The 19,717-nt window shown below is 38.0% G+C and overlaps 1 protein-coding gene across 1 annotated transcript; it reads left to right on the forward strand.

The window, feature by feature from the left end:
- The first annotated feature begins 192 nt into the window (after positions 1 to 192).
- umad1 (UBAP1-MVB12-associated (UMA) domain containing 1) lies at positions 193 to 19,488 on the forward strand. Its single transcript, XM_067611649.1, has 4 exons — positions 193 to 463; positions 847 to 935; positions 8,114 to 8,199; positions 16,268 to 19,488. The coding sequence occupies exons 2-4, from the start codon at positions 854 to 856 to the stop codon at positions 16,544 to 16,546; spliced, it is 447 nt and encodes a 148-aa protein (XP_067467750.1). The 5' UTR covers positions 193 to 463; positions 847 to 853; the 3' UTR covers positions 16,547 to 19,488.
- Positions 19,489 to 19,717: the final 229 nt, after the last annotated feature.

The following is a 19,717-nucleotide window of genomic DNA, read 5'->3' on the forward strand; positions in this document are numbered from 1 at the left end:
CCCGACTAATTTGCAATAACGGCAAATCCCGTGATTGCAATCGAACACCCCCAACCTTTTCAACGACATATCCGCTGTGCTCTAGTATTTTCTTCCCCGTAAACACCAGCGAACAGTTCCGCTACATGTTAAAGAAAGCATCATCTGCAGCAGAACTGTTGGGGGTAGTTCATAGTTTCTACACGAGCACGGAAGATATTGAGGTTAGTGACGTCAATATCTGATCATAACATAATAACACGGATGATATTGCACGGGGACAGTAATGACGGAAGATTAATTAGGTTATATCCTTTGTCTCACAATAGCGTAACGTTACAGGAACTAGAAACTAACACATTGGCGGAGTTATACTTATCTGAAACTAACGTCATGAAACAATATTAACCCAAACTAAACGCTTTTGGAGCCATTAAGTGAGTTTATGGCCGCATTCTGAACTTCACGACAAGACACAACGACAGTAAGAGTCATTTTCACTTTGCAGAGACAAAAACTTCTGACTTTGAAGCCATGAGTCAAGTTTTCTTTAAAATTTGGTTGTAGCCATCTTCCTACTATACTTTTATATCTGACATTATGTTTTATAAAGTCATAATAATTCTCATTCCCAGCTAACGACATGTAGCAGCTGAAGGACATGCAACTGCCTGTTCTGAGAATAAAGCTATTAATAAAGTCATATTTCAGCTAGAGAAGTAATTCTTTCTTCAAATAATTTTACTTTGAGTCTAATTAAGCTTTTTGTACAACTGTAATGGCACTTTAACCTGAATACTGAGATACTTTGGTATCTGATAGATTGTAATAACTGTCAGTCTAACTTAATTTATTTTGTTGACACAGGATAATCATGTTCAGTTTCCTCGGACTCCGTAAAGACTCAAAGAAGTCAACAGCTGAGAAGGAAGCTGATGGAGGCTTTGTTATCGTTGGTGAGAAACATAACCTCATATTAAAATGAAAGTGACATATTTGCATTTGTATGTTTAATTCTTGGAACACCTTGTTAGCTAGTAGAGTCCTGTAGCTGAGGAACCAAATATTTACAAGGATAGAAACTGAATATCAGGCCAAACTCCATATAAACATCTGGTAAGTTATTATTGCCTTTTTCACAGCAAAGACGAGTCATATTTCATGTGCTACAGTCAGTCAGGTAATCAATAGAATATGACTGATAATGACCCACTGTTCAATTTAGCACACATATAAAGTACTGAGTTGAAATTAGTAAATAAGCAGAATGCACGACAGTGGTGGAAGAGAGTGATGTGAACCTTTTTTTTTATTGAAATGAGGTGTAGGGTGTTTTTTTAGTGTTTATTTTGCTTTAAAGGTCAGAAATGGTCTATAGACGTAATATTTTCTATTTACCATTGTCTATAAATAGGGCATTGTTAAACTGACAGAATTTTGAATGGAGTTTGGTGTGAAGTTCCCTTCATTCTTGCTCATATAGCATGAATGAGGAACTGCTCACTAACATGGTTGCAAAGTTACTGCAAAGAATAGTAATGATGATGTTCAAAGCTAATTTATTTCATTATTATTAATCTTTATACTGAAGGAAAGTGAGTGGTGATCAGATTAATGAAATATTTAATAAAAATGTCCATTGAATAAAAAATCAATAGCCATTCTTATTGGTGTGTTGTGTAACACAGATGAGGCTGGATTTACTACTGCTTGTCTTGTGATGGCCCATCACTTAGCGACAGAATTTGACTTTGATTTCACAACATCCTGAGTGTGTGACTTTGTTTCATAATACTGTGAATCCACATTTTTTGTGCGTTTCATATTTCTGTGATGTCTAAATCAACTAACTGATAATGCATCTTTAAACAAGGGCAGGGACAGGAAACATTTAACATAAAAACCCCCTGTAAGACATTTGAATGGCAAATATATGCTGTGGAACACCAAAAAGAAATAGTACATGGGGAGTTTTATTTCATGCTTGCCCATTAGTTCCTATCATCTGACATCACTTCAGGTCTCATGTTTCAGGAAGGTGCAGTATTATTTTGTATTTCCTTGTGTCTTTAACTTGAAGAGCTGGTGGAGCAGACACAGATGGTCAGGAGCTGCGTGTTTTTTTTTTTGGCAGAGGAGAGCAAGTGTCAGAGCCAGACTTTCTTTTTCAGACTGAGGCAACCAACTGAGCTCCCAGACGTTCACTGTAAACTCCCTGCTTACCATTTAGTCATGTTCTCTCATCAAAGATGGCTGTACAATAAGCACTGCGCTTGGTGAATGGTTAATATAAACCCAAAAATGTCAGTGATGACAAGGCATTCCAAATATGACCCAGTCCCCATCAGTTTTAAATAATTAAAACTGATGATCTTAACATTAACCTGTTGTATTGTTGAGTGAGGAAATGTTACAGATATCGTTAAAAGAAAACCTGAACACAGTGACAGTGAGGAAAATACTTCCAGACGGCTCCTCTGGTCCACCTACCGGAATGATAACATTAAAATAAAGAAATCAAAACAAGGATAATACAGCTTCTTTGCTCCCGAGTCCCAACTGGCAGAAAAAAACATGGTGCAGGCACGAAAAATATTCCGATTGCAATACATTAGTTTGAAAGTCGCACCGAGTGTCACGAAAAAATGGAAGATTTGCGTCCATGTACACAAATCTATAGATTAAATTTCGTGATTATTTCACGACCTGCTGTAAGACTGGGTTGGCTTATCTGAGGTGTCAGAGGACAAAAAAAATGATAAGGGTTTATTTTTCCTGAAATATAAAGTTTCCTTCTCCCTCACATAGCCACTCACTGGTAGATTTCCACCTAACAGAACAAATGTCCAAAGCTGAGCTGATGGTCCAGAGGTTAGAGGCCACGCTCGCAAATCCACTTTGGATTCGAGTATAGTTTGACAGATAAATAGAAGCCGATGACTGCAGAATCATGAAGGATATAGTTTTAAAAGTTTCACAATATATAGGCTAAAATCAAATTTAAAACAAGCCGGGAGCCAATTTAAAGAAGCTAAAAGCAGAACAATGTGATCTGGCAGTTTGTTGTTTGTCTGTCAGCAGAGTGAACAAGCTGGAGTTCATTAAGTTAGGACTGCAACTAATGATTATTTCATTATTTTATTTTCAGTAATCATTTAATCACTTGGTCTATAAAAAGTCAGAAAATAGTGAAAAAATGTTATAATTTCCCAGAGTCAAAGGTGATGTCTTGTTTTGTCCAACCAACAGTCCAAAACCCAAAGATGTTCAATGTAATATTTGTATGACAAAGAACAGCCTTAAATTATCACATTAGAGAAGCTGAAAACAATTTTGGGTATTTTTGCTGAAAAGATGGCTAAACAATTAATTGATTATCAAAATAATTGCCAATTAATTTTTTGCCGATAGACTTATCGATTAATCGACTAACTGTTGCAGTTCTAAATTCAGTCTAAAGACTGAGATTAACCAACCTGGAAGTTACAAAGGAAAAACATCTCAAACCTCAAGGATTCAAAAGCAACCCAGCTGTCAGAGCTAATATGGGTGTTTTAATTTTGGTGAAATTAATATTTAGTTTTGAGTATTCATGCTTCACTGATTCCAGGTAATAACACAATAATGATGGTCTTTTCCAATACTTGGTAAAATGATGCTCCTGTCTTCAGTTTGAGTGTTTCTGGGTGTGAGGAGGAGTCAAAATTAAAATGTACAAAACTCAATGTAAGAGAGAAGGGTCCCATCTCATGTTACTGTTTTCTGGTCACATAAAGAACAAATCCTAAGCAATTATAATAATATTCACCGTACCAAAACAATGAGGGGGGTCATAAGCGGGAGGAGGACAGAAATTATTGAGATGTTTACTGCAACATATGAATCAAAATTGGGAACGAAGCTTATCTCAAGACCATATAAGGCAGTGGAGGACTTAAAGGGAACAGACACAGTGTATATAAAAGAGAGGTGGGAGAGGGATGCAAATATTGTTATATCAATGGATGAACGGGAAGAGATAAATGAACAGCAATGGAGAACAACCTGTTCTTTATCTTGGAGAGAACATGGGTGGAAGAATATTATAAGATTTTTTAGAACACCAGCACAGTCAAAGTATCACGATACAAAGTGCTGGAGATTGTGTGGAGCTGAGAAAGCTGACCACTTCCATGTGTTCTGGAGTTGTCCCTCCATTCGCACCTACTGGCAGGAGCTTAAAAAGTGTATGGATAAAGTATTGAAGGTAAATCTTCCACTTACATTTGAGGTGTTATACTTGGGGATATTGGGCATAGTTTTAACAAGATTTGGGGACAAATATATTTACAGAATAATGCTGATTGCAAGTAAAAAAGCGATTACCAGAAAGTGGTTGAAGAATGAGGTACCTAAGGTCGAGGACTGGGTTGAGGTTATGCACAATATATATGGGATGGAAAAGTTAACTTTCTCTGTGAGACTGGAGAGGGACAGATTTCAAAGAATTTGGGAAAATTGGATAGAGTACATAAAACCAACTAGATCAGACTTTATTTGAGATGTACATCATAGGAACAAAGACCCCTAGTTCATATTTCATAGCTACAGATGTTGAAAGGTTCTGTTTTCTTTTATGGTTTGTTTGTTTTTTTAAAAATTTTTATTCTATTTCACAATATCTGCATAATCGATCACATGGTAGAACTCTGTTAATTCAACTGGCCATGAGGTATGGAAGATTGTGAATAACTGTTGTGCTTTGGACATGTGTATATGTATCCATGTGTGGATATATAGCCAGAGGTATATGAATAATATATTCTATATTTTATTTTATTTTACTTTTCCTCTTGATAGGTATGAGTAGGCACAGTTGTTCTCTATCTGGATCCAAAGTAAAAAACTAAGGAAGACTGTCATGTTTAAATGAATAATATTATAATATTAGGAATGGAGAAAAGAATACGCCATTGTGTACCAGCTGTAAGCAGAATATATGTGAAAACGGCAAATAAAAAGAAAATTAAAAAAAAAAAAAATATTCACCGTACCAGCTGGCTAAGCTTGGATGCAATCATTTGGACTATTTGTTGCCAAACTGCCATGGCACCAGAAACCCTTTGTTTTCCAAAAAAGAACATTTCAAACTTGTTTCCTGGTTTGCATCATATTAGTTACAGTAATTCTATTTGATCTTTTCATTGGGTTTTAAGACTTTAAGTTGTTAAGACTTACTATTTAGGCCTCCATTGTAGACTTAAACCAACACCAGTATTGTAGAAACTCTTAATGGAGTCGAATATACATGAAAAATTACCACAGTCGGCCAGACAGTGGCGCTGTAGTAGTCTCAGCTATCCTTTAAAATTCAAACTGCATGAGGAAAGTTTTGTGTTGGCCGTGATTGGATTTGAAATACAACAACAAGATTAAAGTGTTGAGTTTTAGCTTGATTTTTTTCTTTCTTTAACATCCACATGAGCCTTTTTATTCATAAACCCCAAAGTTAAAATAGATGAGTCTTTCACTGTTAACCAAATATAGATATAAACATCCCTGATCACCCTTACAGCTGGAAGACAGCACCTTAACCTCACAGTCATTGTTTCATGTTGTAAACATGGCAGACAAACGATGAGAAGTGATGATTGTAGATGATGATCTACACACACAAAGAGGGCCTCATGTGGTCCCTGAGGAAAGCACTTCCTCTTCCATTGGGAAGCTGCTGTGGAGACACATGTAGCTGAGATCAGAGACGATGACATCAGCGTGCATGATTTCATTCTGTGGACAAAGTGAGTCTGGCCCTGGAGAGGAAGAGAAGGATAACAGCATTACCTTCTCACTTTCTCCTCCCATCACCGCCTCCACTTACTCAGTGTTTCAGCCACTTGACAATGGAGATCTAATTAATTGGCTCAGTGACAGCTGCCAGGCCCCAAGCAGAACCTTAAAATAGGTAAGGACATGGACTAAGAACAAATGACAGTCCTGAAGATTTTATTTCTATGCTCTGACACATCTGTAGCATATATTCATTACATTGGTATTAACACTCTATTGATCAGTAGCTTCAATGTGACTAGCAGTATCTCTTAATTGTAGTGGAAGAAAGAAGAATGGTGGCAATATACAACCGCTTATATACATAGACTTATTCAGAGGCGTAAACTTCAGCTTTGAATACGTAATACAGAGAAACTGTGTTTGCTCATTCCCAGCTGTCCTAATGCTTTCTAATCTATTAATGTGATCAGAAAAGCACTTGTACAGCACAGATCATCCCACCTCCCTGACATGGTTTGTGTCAGGGAGTTTATTTGTACAGCACATTTCAACAAGGCAGTTCATAGTGCTTTACATAAAATATAAAAGGCATCAAGACAAGAAACACAATACATTATGAAAAGACACATTTAAATACAATTAAAAAGAGTTACAATAACGATAAGATAAAACAGGAGAATAGAGTGCAAGATATGAATCAGAAGCCTCAAATTTAATTTAATAAAAGGCAGCAACAAACAGCACAACATTTTAAACAAATACAAATGAGTTGTAGAAGATACATTGTCACATCGAGGCAGTGAAGTGTTTCTACCACTTCTGAATGGTCACATTCATAAGCAGGTTGATAAAGCTGCCAATATGCTTCTTCAGAACTGCTCGTGGGATGGTCCAATAGCTTCAGAAGCCTCCTACCCCCACATCTCTCCAACGTCAGATTAGAGGGGTTGTGTAAGGTCATTTCTGTACATTTCTAGTGCTGCAACTAACAATTATTTTCATTATCTTATTATTAATCTGTTGGTTATATTCTCAATTAATCGATTAATTGTTTGTTCTATAAAATGGTGAAAATTATAGATCACTGTTTCTCAAAGCCCAAGATGACGTCCTCAGATGTTTTGTTTTGTCCCGACTTACAATCCACAACTCAAAGATATTCAGTTTACTGTCATAGAGGACTGAAGAAACCAGGAAATATTCACATTTGAGAAGCTGGAATCTGAAGAATTTGGACTTTTTTTGCTTAAATAATTGGTCCCAACAATTAATGGATTATCAAAATAGTTGATGGTTAATTTAATAGTTGATAACTAATTTATTAATTGACTAGATGTTGTAAGTGCAACAGTAAGATTGCCTTCCAAGATGAGGCTGTCCTTAAAATGATGTTTAAACAATATCACGTCGAGACGTGATGAATCGTACAAATGGGGATAAACATGCACACTGTCAGACTCTCTCCTCGTATTCATGGTGTTATTTTTGGCTGTGCACATGGAAAGTTGTGAGAAGATGCAAGAAAAATTCAGACACTGCATACTTTTACACCTCCTCACACCTGGCCAGTCATGGCAAAAAGTGATCATAAGTGACAGATGTCTGTTTTGGAAAGTTAAAAAATTTGTCAGATGCACTTCTCCTCTGATTCTACAGTTGGAAAGGTGGTTTCAGATGCTGTTGAATAATCAGGCAAGCCCTGAGTTTGAAGCCTTAAAAGTCAAGAGGATAAAAAAGACGAGTGTCAGGAAGAAGCTGGAATTAGACATTAGATCTGCTGCTTCTCTCATCTCTTTGGTATAGACTGGCCTTGAACTCTGAAAACACTGTAGAGTCATCCTAGAGAGTATTTTCATCATAGATTCCTCTGTTGATTATTTTCACATGAACCGATTAATTATTTGTTCAAAAAAAAAAGCTCAGAAAAAAATGCAAACTGCCTTTCACAGTTTCCCAGAGAGTGACCTCTTCAAGGCAGCAAATCCTCATTTATGTGAAGCTGGATAGACTTAGTGTTTGACAAATAGGTGTAGATCACACTATTGTTTCTGCATGTTGTAGCTGTTACATCTTTTCCAAGCTTACTACAATGTTATTGATTTCTGGCAGCTTACAGACAGCAGACAATGGTTTCCATGCATCTCAGCACAGCAGGAAAAACAACCTGCAGAGACTCGAGGCTGTGAATATGCAAATATTTTGTTTACAAGATGCAAAAACATTTTTATTGTGTACAGTTCAATTTAGCTTACATGAAGAAGGTGTAATAACTTGTTATTCATATTAAGATCATTTAAAACAGTCTTTCTCCTTTAATTTTTTTACTAATAAGCTACTAAACTCTGTGTCATTTTCTGTGCAGGAGAAACTGTTGAGGAGCAGAGACGGAAGATGCAGTCCATGAACATCGCACAGCGTTCAACAAACGTCATTGTGCAACCGTCAAAGGTGAGCTCGTTGCACTTGAGATGAATTTCAGTTCATAATGTGAAGTTTATCTTGTGGAATTTGTAAATTGCAGCGTGGAACTGGATAATCAAAGCATCAATGGGGAAAGAACATGTTTTCATAACAGGAAGTTGCCTGGATGCCATGTTTTCCTTCATATTTCTGAGTGTTCCAGCTCTGAGAGCATCCCAGCTGGCCCTGTCCTGCATGGTTCATACACAACAATCAACACTGCTGTGATGTTGACAGGTGCTGGGGGCCCGGGCTGAACCAGTGTGCCAAAATGTGCCGCTGCCATTCACACACTCGGGACAGAAGAGCACCGCTGGCCTTCTGATTATTATTATTATTATTTGCTTCATGAGCCTTGATACTTAAGTGTTTATTACTTCGTACCTAAATAAGGAAGTTTTTGTGGACAGTGGTGTGTGTGTGCGCGTGTGTGTGTGTGTGTGTGTTCGGTCCATATGTCATCCTGGAGCGACCACATGTCACACAGTTAGAGAAAGGCTCAGTCGTCCACTTCAGATCACATGATGCAAGAAGAAAACCTCACTCCAAAGCTTACATGTGGACCACACACACAGGCACACACACATGTACGACAGTGCTATTCCTGGTGTCTATGGTGGTAACTAATAGTGTGGGGTTGGTGAGGGGTGGGGGGGTGGGGGGGGGGATATAGATATAGATTTAACCCCATTTCTATAACCTACTAACCTAGTATTAGTCTTTTAATTCATTTAACCATTCTATAAAATGTCACAAAATGGTGAAGAATGCTTGAAATTTTCTAAAGCCCCAAGTGACATCTTCAAATGGTTTGTTTTCTGCAACCAGCAGTCCCAATGATAATAATAATAATAACCCAAATATTAAACTGAATATATACTAATACATAAAGGCTGGAACATGCTTCTCATGCATGGGAGTGGATCACAGAGGTGTGTATGGATTATAGGTTTAACATTTCAATCTGCCTCCTGACAGGAGTTTGATCAACCAACGAGCTTGCTTGAAACACAAGAGCCCACTTCACAACAGAAATTTGCGAACACTGCTTACATGCCGATCGCAAATTTGCAGATACATTTATGAGTATGGCAGTCCTCTTGCATGCTAATGCACGGCTTGCAAGGATGGTGTTTCTTTTGATTAGTTTAATTTGTCAAAATCAACTCAAGTAGAAATCATCTCATGTTGCAAGTTGCAGCTTGCTTGTTGCAGCCTTGGTGAAACAGGCCTCAGGTCTGCACATTATGTTGTTAAGATTTGGAAGGTGTGTGCGTTGGCTCTTGTGCCAGCCTCTGTGACCTACTGTTAACCATAACAAACACTTTTCTTTGTGTAGGTCTGCATATTGAAGCATAATGTCAGTATAAGACAAAAAAAGGAGCAAATCCTCACCGTTGAGAAGCTGGAACCAGGTACACTGGGTAGCACCCAGCTGCTCTGAATCACCAACCTGTCTCTGTATTCATAGAGGATTCATAAAGGGCTTTTACTCCACATGTTCTCCTGAGTTTGCTTTTGTTTCTGTGAGAGATTGTTGTAGCTGCCCTGTGCAGTCAGCAGAAATGTGCTGCTGCATGCACATGCTAGTAGAGTACTTCCTAGTAAAAACTTGACTAGTACAGCAAACTTAAGGGTTGCAACTTGACTTTTACTCAACTGTCTAGCAAAGTGCGCTATTTTATTTAAGTCAAGTCAATTTATTTATAGAGCACATCTAAAAATAACCAATGTTGACCAAAGTGCTTTGCAGAGAGATTAAAATTATGGGGTAATTTGACTGATAGTTACAATCAAAGAAAAACACAAGCTCAAAAATAACAGCACAAATCAGATAAAATTACAACATAAACAGCATTGCACAAACAACAGATAAATACAAACAAATGAAAGCCAGAGTGTGGTCAGGCATGACTTCATGAAGATAATTAAGAGGCCTAAGAGAAGAGATGGGTCTTTAGACGGGTTTTAAGGATATCAGTGGAGGGGGAAGATCTAATTGTCAGTGCAAACTATTGCACAATTTAGGGCCAACAACTGAGCTTGATCACCTTTAGTTTTTAAGTATACATTTCACTGGCTGATTTTATGCCAGGATGTGAATGTGATTGTCTTTGCAGTGTCCTTACTTCCACCACAGAAATCTTTCCTAGGTGTAGGATCTTTGTTTTGCGCTTTGCCTTGCAGAAAGTCTGTGTTGGAGAGCATAAAAGAAAACTGGACCTGAGACCTGGTTGTTCCACCCTCCCTGTCCCAGTGTCCCAAAGGAAACCTCTGCCTCTTAATTGCAGAGGAATAACCATTTCCTGTAACAACATCTTTTCTGCATTTAGTCTTACATTTGCCTTTAATTCTCAAGCAAAACATGCAATGTTACATTTCGTGAAATGCAAGTTTAAACCTCATCCACAGCTCATCAAGCAACATCCGTCTCAATAAAAAGCATCACGTAGGAGAAAAGTTATGTTTTCCCGCTAGCCAAAGAGCTTAACCAAGGTTGTTCAAACTAGTGCCATGCCCATTCAAAACATGCCTGTTTGGAGCGGGCAGATTGCTTGGTCTCTGGTATTGCTGCTGGAACGCATAGAAAAATGAATACACTGGATGTAAGGAGGTGAATGAGTATATACACCAACAACATGAAAGAAACTGACATTCTATTATACACAGTTGTTATAAATAAAGTACTCTAATAGCAAATAAATGTTAATTTTTCATTTCAAGTAAAATAAGGGCTGCATTTAAAATAAAACACATAACAGAGTTTTTGAAAAAGTGTGCATCTTAAAATAAAGTGGATTGATCATATTGGGCTCTTAGATCGTTTAATTCTGTGCCCACAGCTCGGATTTGAGTGGGTATGTTTGCTCAAAAGATTTGTGCTTTGTCTCGTAGTGGCGCTTCACAATGGCCATGGTCTCGGAACATATGACTCATACTGGTTTTGAACTGCCTGTGGGAAGAATGAACATGTAAGAGTCTGTCCATGCTCATTAAAAGCTCTGTTTTCACTGTCTATTTTTCTCCTTTTAGAGCACGCTATGTGAAATTACTTTTCTCTGACTTGCTTATTTCTCTGACTACAGTCTCTTGTTTCGTCTCTTCCCTGTGTGGGTGTATCTCACTCACAGGCTTGAGTCGCAATGCTTATCGGAATGCACAGATTTGATTGGCTGTGTAGCATCATGTGAGATGATTCACAACACATGCAATTGGTCTGTGAGTTTATTCAGCCACTAAACTAAAGGCTAGAAAATCTGCGCCGGTTAAAATAACAACACTCAAAATTTCATAAAATTTCAAAATTTTATATTTCTCAATAATTTGACACAACAATTTGTACTTCCTTGGCTCCTCAGCAATACACCTGCCAAGTGTGAAGCCGATTGGATGAACAGTTGTGGAGAAAATTGAAGGACATACATACATACATACATACATGAACAGACAGACAGACAAAGACACCTTCCATTTTAGTTACATTTAGCTCTACTTCTGGAGGTTTTCTTGCATACACACCTTCCTATTCAAGCATTGCATTACCTTAAAGTCACTGCTGCTGTGTGCTTCAAGGCATGTTGCGTGTCTGTGTTCAGCTTATGGTTAACCGTTGTGGAAGCACAGCCGTCAAGTAGAATAGTGGGGACTATGCCTTCGCAACTTCCTTCCTTAGGATGTTACAGAAGTGCAAGGCTTGTGTCTGCACTCTTAAGATACACCAATTTTGATTTTAATATCAGTACTAACTTAACTTCAGATACTACTCAAGCACATTGCTACAGCAAATAAGAAGACACACTAAGCAGTGTCATAGAATAACCTTTGTATTTAAACAAAGATAATATTATGAATAAATTAGAGCTTAATAAATGTCCATGGTGAGAACAACAGAATAAATGTGTCTTTTATGTTTGATATCAAAATCAACAAGAATGTATTTGCGTGATCACAGTAACTTGGACAACTTTGATTATGGTCGGTTGTCTAATTCTGTCCACTCTGGAAATGAAACCATATTCTGTGTTTGACTTAAGTTTGTCAGCCACATTTTTGTGTCCAAGGAACTGCACTAATCTCAGGAAAACACTTACACAAAAATGTTCGGTGTACCATATGTGCTTGTTTGTGCATTATGTGTCCAACAAAGTGCACACAAAGTGTTGGATCATCTATCAGCGTCCAAAATCTCCTTTCAGATGGTGATATCGGGAATGCTGCATGAAACCATTTTTATAACTTTCCAAAACATGTTAAACAGTCAAGACCACTCCATGCAGTGAGGTTGTAACTTCATACTCACACTGTCTTTATTTTGGTTTTCCAAAAACTACTTCCATAACTTTTTATTTGTACAACAGAACGCAACACCATGACTGTTTTTGTGGAGAGACTGTCTGAGAGTGTGCTTCATTATCCCCGTTGATACAGCTTGTCACATTGAGACTCCAAAGACACGCAAAAAAGATATAGAACTGTTGGAGAGAGATTGAAGAAGCAGCGGGGTGAACTAGTATAAAAACATTTTTCCTTTAGACATGGCCAGATGTGTTGTAAGACCCAGTTTGTTTGAAGCAATGTGAATCCTTTAACGTACTTTGTGTATATGCAGCCCCATTACAACAGGAAGTGGTGCCGCAAAATTCATTAATGCATCACCTCTGTGACCATGTTGGCCGCACAGTGGCTATGATTCAACACGTTCTTATTATTAAATTACCACATAGGTTGGTTATACCTGCACTCCAGAATGAACCATAGGAGCGTAATATGCCACTTTCCAAAACCGTTACAAATCACTGCTAACAAAATAATGACAACACTGTGGTTAAGGTCTGGTTAGGTTTAGGCACAAAAACCACTTGGTTAACTTTAGGGAAAGATCATGGTTTGGGTTAAAATGATCACTTTAAACGTGGTTCATACTTCCATAAAGTTATGCAACCTTCATTGTCATGGTAACACCATGACAATTGTTATCGTTTTTAAAAAACTGTCCCAACTGGCGGTTGGAAACATGACACTCATGGTTGGAAATGGGAAGCGAACAGTTGTCTCGTGCAGCTAAGTTCACTTTTTGCTATCTACTGTAATTATCTAGCCATCCACCCAACGTACCTCCAACTAATAAGGCAAATTGTCAAATTATTTTGACGTCATCTGAACTGCGTCACTTCCCCGGGTCATAATTACTACGGCTGCTAGATAGCATAAACGTAACTAGAGGTCATTTTTGCCGGCTGAATTTTAGAACCATACTGTTATTTTTCTCGTGAGGACAGGCTGCTATGATTGGTTGTGACAAGATTAATTAGTGGCATACAAAAAGGAATGCTCTATTGGCATTGGTGCTACAGTAATATGGTAACTCCCTCCCTTTTGGACTCTACAGTTCCTTTTATTCCCTCAAAGGTCAGCACTGTCAAACTGGTTTGTAGGTGGTGCAAGTTTGCATGTCAGCTCACCAAAGTTGAACACCATACAGACTAATGTCATCTCAAATCTCACATCCACTTATAGTAGCAGTTCCATTGAAATGAATTCACTTTGGGTCATTAGGTTCGTTTCCATCCACCCATTTTATGTGTATTTTCACTTTGTGCATTAAAAACAGAGAGAAATACCAGAAAATTTGAAGAAAATAATAATATCGCAAAAAAGTTTTTATGCTTGCAGAGTGTGAAAAGTTGGTCAGTACTTTAGCAAAGAAAATACACATCTCAGCTAATAAAAATGTATTTGACTCTTCCACATACACTAGAATGCCCATCAACTTCATAGACTCAATAGAGGAGTCAACAAAACTTCACATGCAGTGTGTAACCATGAGAAACCACTTCCATGCGCACCATTACAACAACAATAAATTGTGGTCTCTGTAATTCACCAACATGCTTTCAGTTGACAGCATTAAAGCTTTGTTTTTGGAAAACTACACTAATGAGAGACAGCATGTTGGAATGTACTGTGATGCACTGAGATGCATGTGCATGTCAGTGCATCACAGTAAAACACAAATCTAAAACGGTGACTTGGACAAGACTGAGAAAGTCTAAATATCACCATCCAGGAAACCTTGTGCAGTCAAAACTGGATCGACAAGACTAAATATCTATAATATAGAAATATATAAAAGCTGTCAACTCATATATGACAATGTCTGACAGAACAAAGGACATACTGACAATTTTGCTATTCTTAAAGTCTTATCACTAGTGGGGTTCAACTGTGAAGATGGCCTCAGGATGACACTATGGATTAGGTTAAGGAGTCATCAAGTTAAAGAGGTTTCTCTCTCTGGTGACCATGAATGTATATATTCAGCAAATGCCATGGCTCTCAGGCTATTGCCCTATGCAGTATGTATTGTGCAAATGGAAAATGTGTTGCGAGAGTGTTGCTAAGGCCATCATCTGGGAAACTGCAAGTATCCACAACAAATTTCATGGCAGTCTAAAACAAAGCTGATGAAAAACGACCAAATCATCAGCACATTTATCTTCATTGCCAACTTTATTGTTTAGACAATATGCCTAGTATACTTAAATCATTTTTGTGTACAAGTTGAAGTTTTGGCCTGATGGAGACTCTAGATGGGGATCACTGGGGTCACTGGGAACATGACACAATACACCTTACGCTAACCCCTAACCCTTTAGCGACAGTTGTCGAGAATTCCGTACACTACCCCCAACCCTTTCAGTATGCATACTATATTTACTTTGAATGTGCTTTTGATGTACACCATTGTTCCACAATTCAATGCCCAAAAGATACACATGTAATGCAGGTGCCACTCTTTGCTGCACAAAATGAAAACAAATCATGGATGGTGGCGCATCAGCTCCAGAAAGATCTTCAAAAATAGTGTTAAAGGTAGAGTCAGTCAGTTCTGGAGAAAGATAGTTGAATACACCCCTCCCTTCATGCTCCTTCAGTAGCTCCGCCCCCCAAAGTCATGGACACGTATTGCCACGGCAACGACCAAAAGAGAAATCTGGCGAAATTCAGAGCGATGCGTCAGCTGTAGAGTCACTCATGTTCCTCTCACACATCATCACGAGTGGAAAACAACTTTCATGTGAGCACAACAGTCCAACCACACTCTCCGCCTCTCTGCAGCCTCCCCACTTCTCACTCCACCTGCGTTCAGCGTCTCTAATTATAATAAGATCATTTGCATGTCGGCTCCACGGGAAGAAATCGAAAATGTTTATATTTATTGATTTATTGATACAGTTAATTAGTTGAAAACACATATAGAGCAGGTTTTTTTGTGTGATTTAAACAACTGTCTGCTCAGATTACACTTCACCAAATGCAGCAGAAACAGACTCGGAGCATATCTGGGTGTGGATTGATACATGGAATAAAATGGAAGTGTATCTGTTCCGTGAGAACTCGTTCCGTGCTGGAAACAGGAGACTGTCATGTCCTCACACAGACAGCTGCTCCGATGACTTCACCCTGTCCTTTGCACGAGCACCAATGGCCCCTGCTGATTGGCTGGAGTAGTGTTGTGTGGCTCGCTCCAAGCCACTGTGTTTTTTACATGCCCATTTACAGAGCCAGCGTTGTGTATTGACACCAGATTTTTACAGCGCACACACAGAACAGACAGCTAGCAGACTGTGAGGAGATATTAGCTGAATTTGACAAAAAGTGTATTAGATTAGAATTGCTGACTCTACCTTTAAATATTTAGACAAACTTTTTTCTCTTGACAAGTTTAAATGTCGGTGGCGTTCCAAAGTTGCAGTTTAACATCTGTCAGCATCATTTTCTGTTAGTATAAAATGGTAAGGTACACTGGTAAATAGTACTTCTAGTACATAGTATATGATTGGGGAATAAGGTTTAGTTAATGGGGAGATATCTTACTCTGTGTGTGAATGAAAGTGTTGAATGATTGGACAGTTCACAGCAAGATGGTCAACCATAGGCCCCACCCCCACTGCTTGTGGGGTATAAAACTAAAATAACAGTGACTGAAAGGAGTATCCAAACGGACTCAGTTTCAGGACTGTAGTGACATAAATTCTGTGTCTCTTTTTCACAGTCATCCTGTCCAACTCCAGCTCAACCCATGGACACAAATCTCCCTACAGCTTCACCTACCACAGCATTGATAGCTGGGCCCAGCTCAGCAGTGGAGGCTGCTTCCACTCTCCCAGACCTCCTTGGGGATGTCCCCTTCACTTTGGCACCTCATGTCCAGGCTATGCAGGCAGGGTTCCCCCTCATCCCTGATGTGCTGCTGTCCCGGGACATGAACTACAACCTGGCCAATTTTCAGTATGACTTCACTTTAGAGAACTCTGTGCTCCATAACGCATAGTCTGTTTAGAGTCTAATATCAGGACTGTCATCATGAGTTCACTCTGTGGGGAACTTGGCTGATAGATTGCTCTATTGGAACCTATTCTTGGGTTATGTCAGAGGTTCCAGCCTTACAACATACTGAGCAGGCACATCTGATTTTGTAGTTACTGTAAGAATAAATAAACAAATTAAAATGACATAAAACTTAAGATATGTTTTAAGAAAATGCAGAACCATTACATTTCTGTAAATAACTCCTTGTTCATTTTCTAATTTCAAATTAGAGCTATTGAAAACAAATGAAATTACGTTGGAAAGCATGAAAATCTCATTGGACATACAACTGATGACCATGAGCAGTTCCAACTTTATAGTGTAATAGAAACTGAATAGACTTCTTTGTTACAATGCTCTCAATGTGTACACAGTCAGGGCACCTGCTGTTCACTTTCATTACAGAGCCTGTTTATGATTGGTTAAGACATCATGACTGTCAAGTCCTTAGGCACATTAGAAATACAGTACAGTTGTAATGATGTTGAACAGTCAACAGTTAAAAGACTAATTTTGGTTTATTACTGTTCATATCAGTAAAACTCCCTAATTTTACCCCTCTCTTTTGTTGCCTCTTCCAAATAAGTTTGACTGATTTAAGTATTTGTTAACAACCTGTCTGATCACATGAGCACTAGAGTTTTGCCACCTGACTGGAAGTCAATGGGCCCCGACAAAGAATCAGGTTTCAAATTTGAGCAAAGCCTCAAACGTGGGTCGGGTTTGGTTTTGGCTGTTTTCCAGTGTAATTTCTAAGAAATTTCTCTTTCTGACTGTGCCAATTGTCTGAGTCCATGCACGTCATGATTTGCTAAAAGATAAACAATATCCACTGAGAAGAGGGTAAAAGGAAACATAGCCTCAGGTCTCAGGTTGGGTCTGGGCCTCAAAATGGCAGTAGCTGTCTGGTTCAGACATGTTGGGTCTTAAAGACATGGGTACACGCCAGGTTCAGTCTCAGTTTTGGGTCTGTGCAGAACTCTGCTGACTGCTCGTCAGATCACAGCAACTAACTTGGAGAGTACAATTCTATTATTAAAGATACAAATGACAGCCGAAACCACAAAAGTGAGACCCAAGTTGTAATAAACTGTAATCATCCTTTAAGTGAAGATTGATATATTATTGCTTAGGCTTCCATAGTCCCTGTGTGAACTATCTACTGTTTAGAATAGGGTGTCATTTCAAATGGTACCAAAGACTTTTTCAGGTCATTTGAGGATGTGACACATAGATGATAAAGCAATAACTTCAAGTTTAGAACTTGGACAATAAAATGCCTACCTCCCAGTGAGTTAAACCCAAGTCTTCAATAGAATCATTGAATGGAAAGTACTAATTCATGTCTGGTCTGGTATGAACTGCAATAGTGAAAATGTACATTAAGGGCTACAGCTCTTATGAATTTAATATGATGCCATTCGTATATTTAACTTTATCTGTAGCAAAAACACTTTTTGTTGCAATTATTATTTCGTCTATTTTACAACTGTTATTCCCTACTAATCATCACCATGTTTAAATTTTACTCCCTGAATGTGGCCTTCCGTTTGATCCAGCATCAGCACATTTTTCTGCCAGCATCAGTTTATTTTTATTATTTAGTCTCTCCATTAGTCTTTGCTTTCTTGTGTTAATGTCATACATTTTCAATAGAGTCCTTGTTTTCTTGCTTGGTATGGTTTGTGCACTTTTTACCTCTATAGAAATTATTTTAAAGCATGACAGCATGTATTGCACACAATGTATACCTAAGAGGTTAAGCTGTATGGTTACTTTTTATGTTTAACATTACTGTTAAAGAGATAGAACAAGAGTCCTATCTCTTTTCACTAGTTGTAGAGTGATGCAGTATTCCACATAATGTGAAGTCGCTTCCCAAGTGTTTGGGATTCACCTTACACAAACTGCACTGCATTAACTTCATCAGTACAACAACAGAATAATGTAATACTACTCCAAATCTCTCTTCTATAACAGAAATACAGTTTTAATTTACTACTTATTTCCAGTTGCTTTTACTTTGCCATTTTTGCAATCGTTGTCAATGAAAATCAACACTTCCTGCACAGGTATTTCACATTTAAAGTCTTCCAGTCTTCTCTCTTCTGGTAGGCTTTAAATTTGGACAAATATTCAGGAAGTGTTGTGTGTCATTGACTGTAGCTTAGCTTATTTGGAAGCTATTGGAAATAATTACTGAATCAAACGAGTATCTCTGTTGGAAAGAGAAGCAGAAAGCAGCAGAGTGGTGAGTATGATATGACTGTTGTTGTACCGATGGATTTAGTGCTGTGGGATAATTATGCTGAATTTACTGCTATTATAGTACAGGTACACCTCCACTATGTTATTTTACCTTGCTATTATTTGAGACATGGTCATTACATGAATACTGGCTTTTATATGAAAATTTACAGTAGTTACATTAACCAAGTTACAATCTCTTGTATTTTATCGCTGTAAAATATACAGGGGATTTCACTATTCATTCATCTGTAGGTCTTGTTTTAAGTGGTTTTCTTACAATGACATGCTTATCCTGGTTTGAAGTATATTCTCAACAGTTGGCTGGATTTGTCTTTCACCTTCAACAAGGGTGTTTTCCTTTGAGGTTCTTTGTAAGAATGATCTTTTTAATAAACATAGAAATTTTGCTGAAGAGAGGAAATTAATTTGTCATGAATTTACCCAATAATTTACCAAATACTTCATTTGTACTGTATTTGTTTGTACATGATCAAAGTCGGTCTCCTCTTAACCTGTTGTGCCTTCAATATACAGTCAATATATCTTTCTTTGTTATTGTACTTTAGGGACAAACACTTATCCATCTTTTCACTCTCACTAAAATCTTTTTCCTGAACCGTCCTATTCCCTGAATTAAAGTGTCTGTTGATGCTGCGATGTGGTCTGTCTTGGTTGTGTTGTGGACAACAACTATACTTTACAAATAAATTTGAAGAGTTTTGATTAATTTGTGAATGTCTCTGTATATGACAGAGATATTGAATACAAATTTTTAAAACCATTCATTGGTTTTGCAAATTTAAATTTGGCGAAGGGCGCAAAATGCCTTGTTAAGAACTCAGAGTTTAGGACTTGGACTTGGTACTTGTCAGAGTGAGACTTG

Source organism: Thunnus thynnus, chromosome 15 (assembly GCF_963924715.1).
Source record: "Thunnus thynnus chromosome 15, fThuThy2.1, whole genome shotgun sequence".
Lineage (NCBI taxonomy): Eukaryota > Metazoa > Chordata > Actinopteri > Scombriformes > Scombridae > Thunnus > Thunnus thynnus.

Excerpts from the sequence above, each read along its gene's own strand:
- umad1 (XM_067611649.1), top strand. The coding sequence starts at position 854 with ATGTTCAGTTTCCTCGGACTCCGTAAAGACTCAAAGAAGTCAACAGCT. Across the intron at positions 936-8,113 it reads TGGAGGCTTTGTTATCGTTG|GAGAAACTGTTGAGGAGCAG; the intron begins GTGAGAAACATA and ends TTTTCTGTGCAG. Across the intron at positions 8,200-16,267 it reads TCATTGTGCAACCGTCAAAG|TCATCCTGTCCAACTCCAGC; the intron begins GTGAGCTCGTTG and ends TCTTTTTCACAG.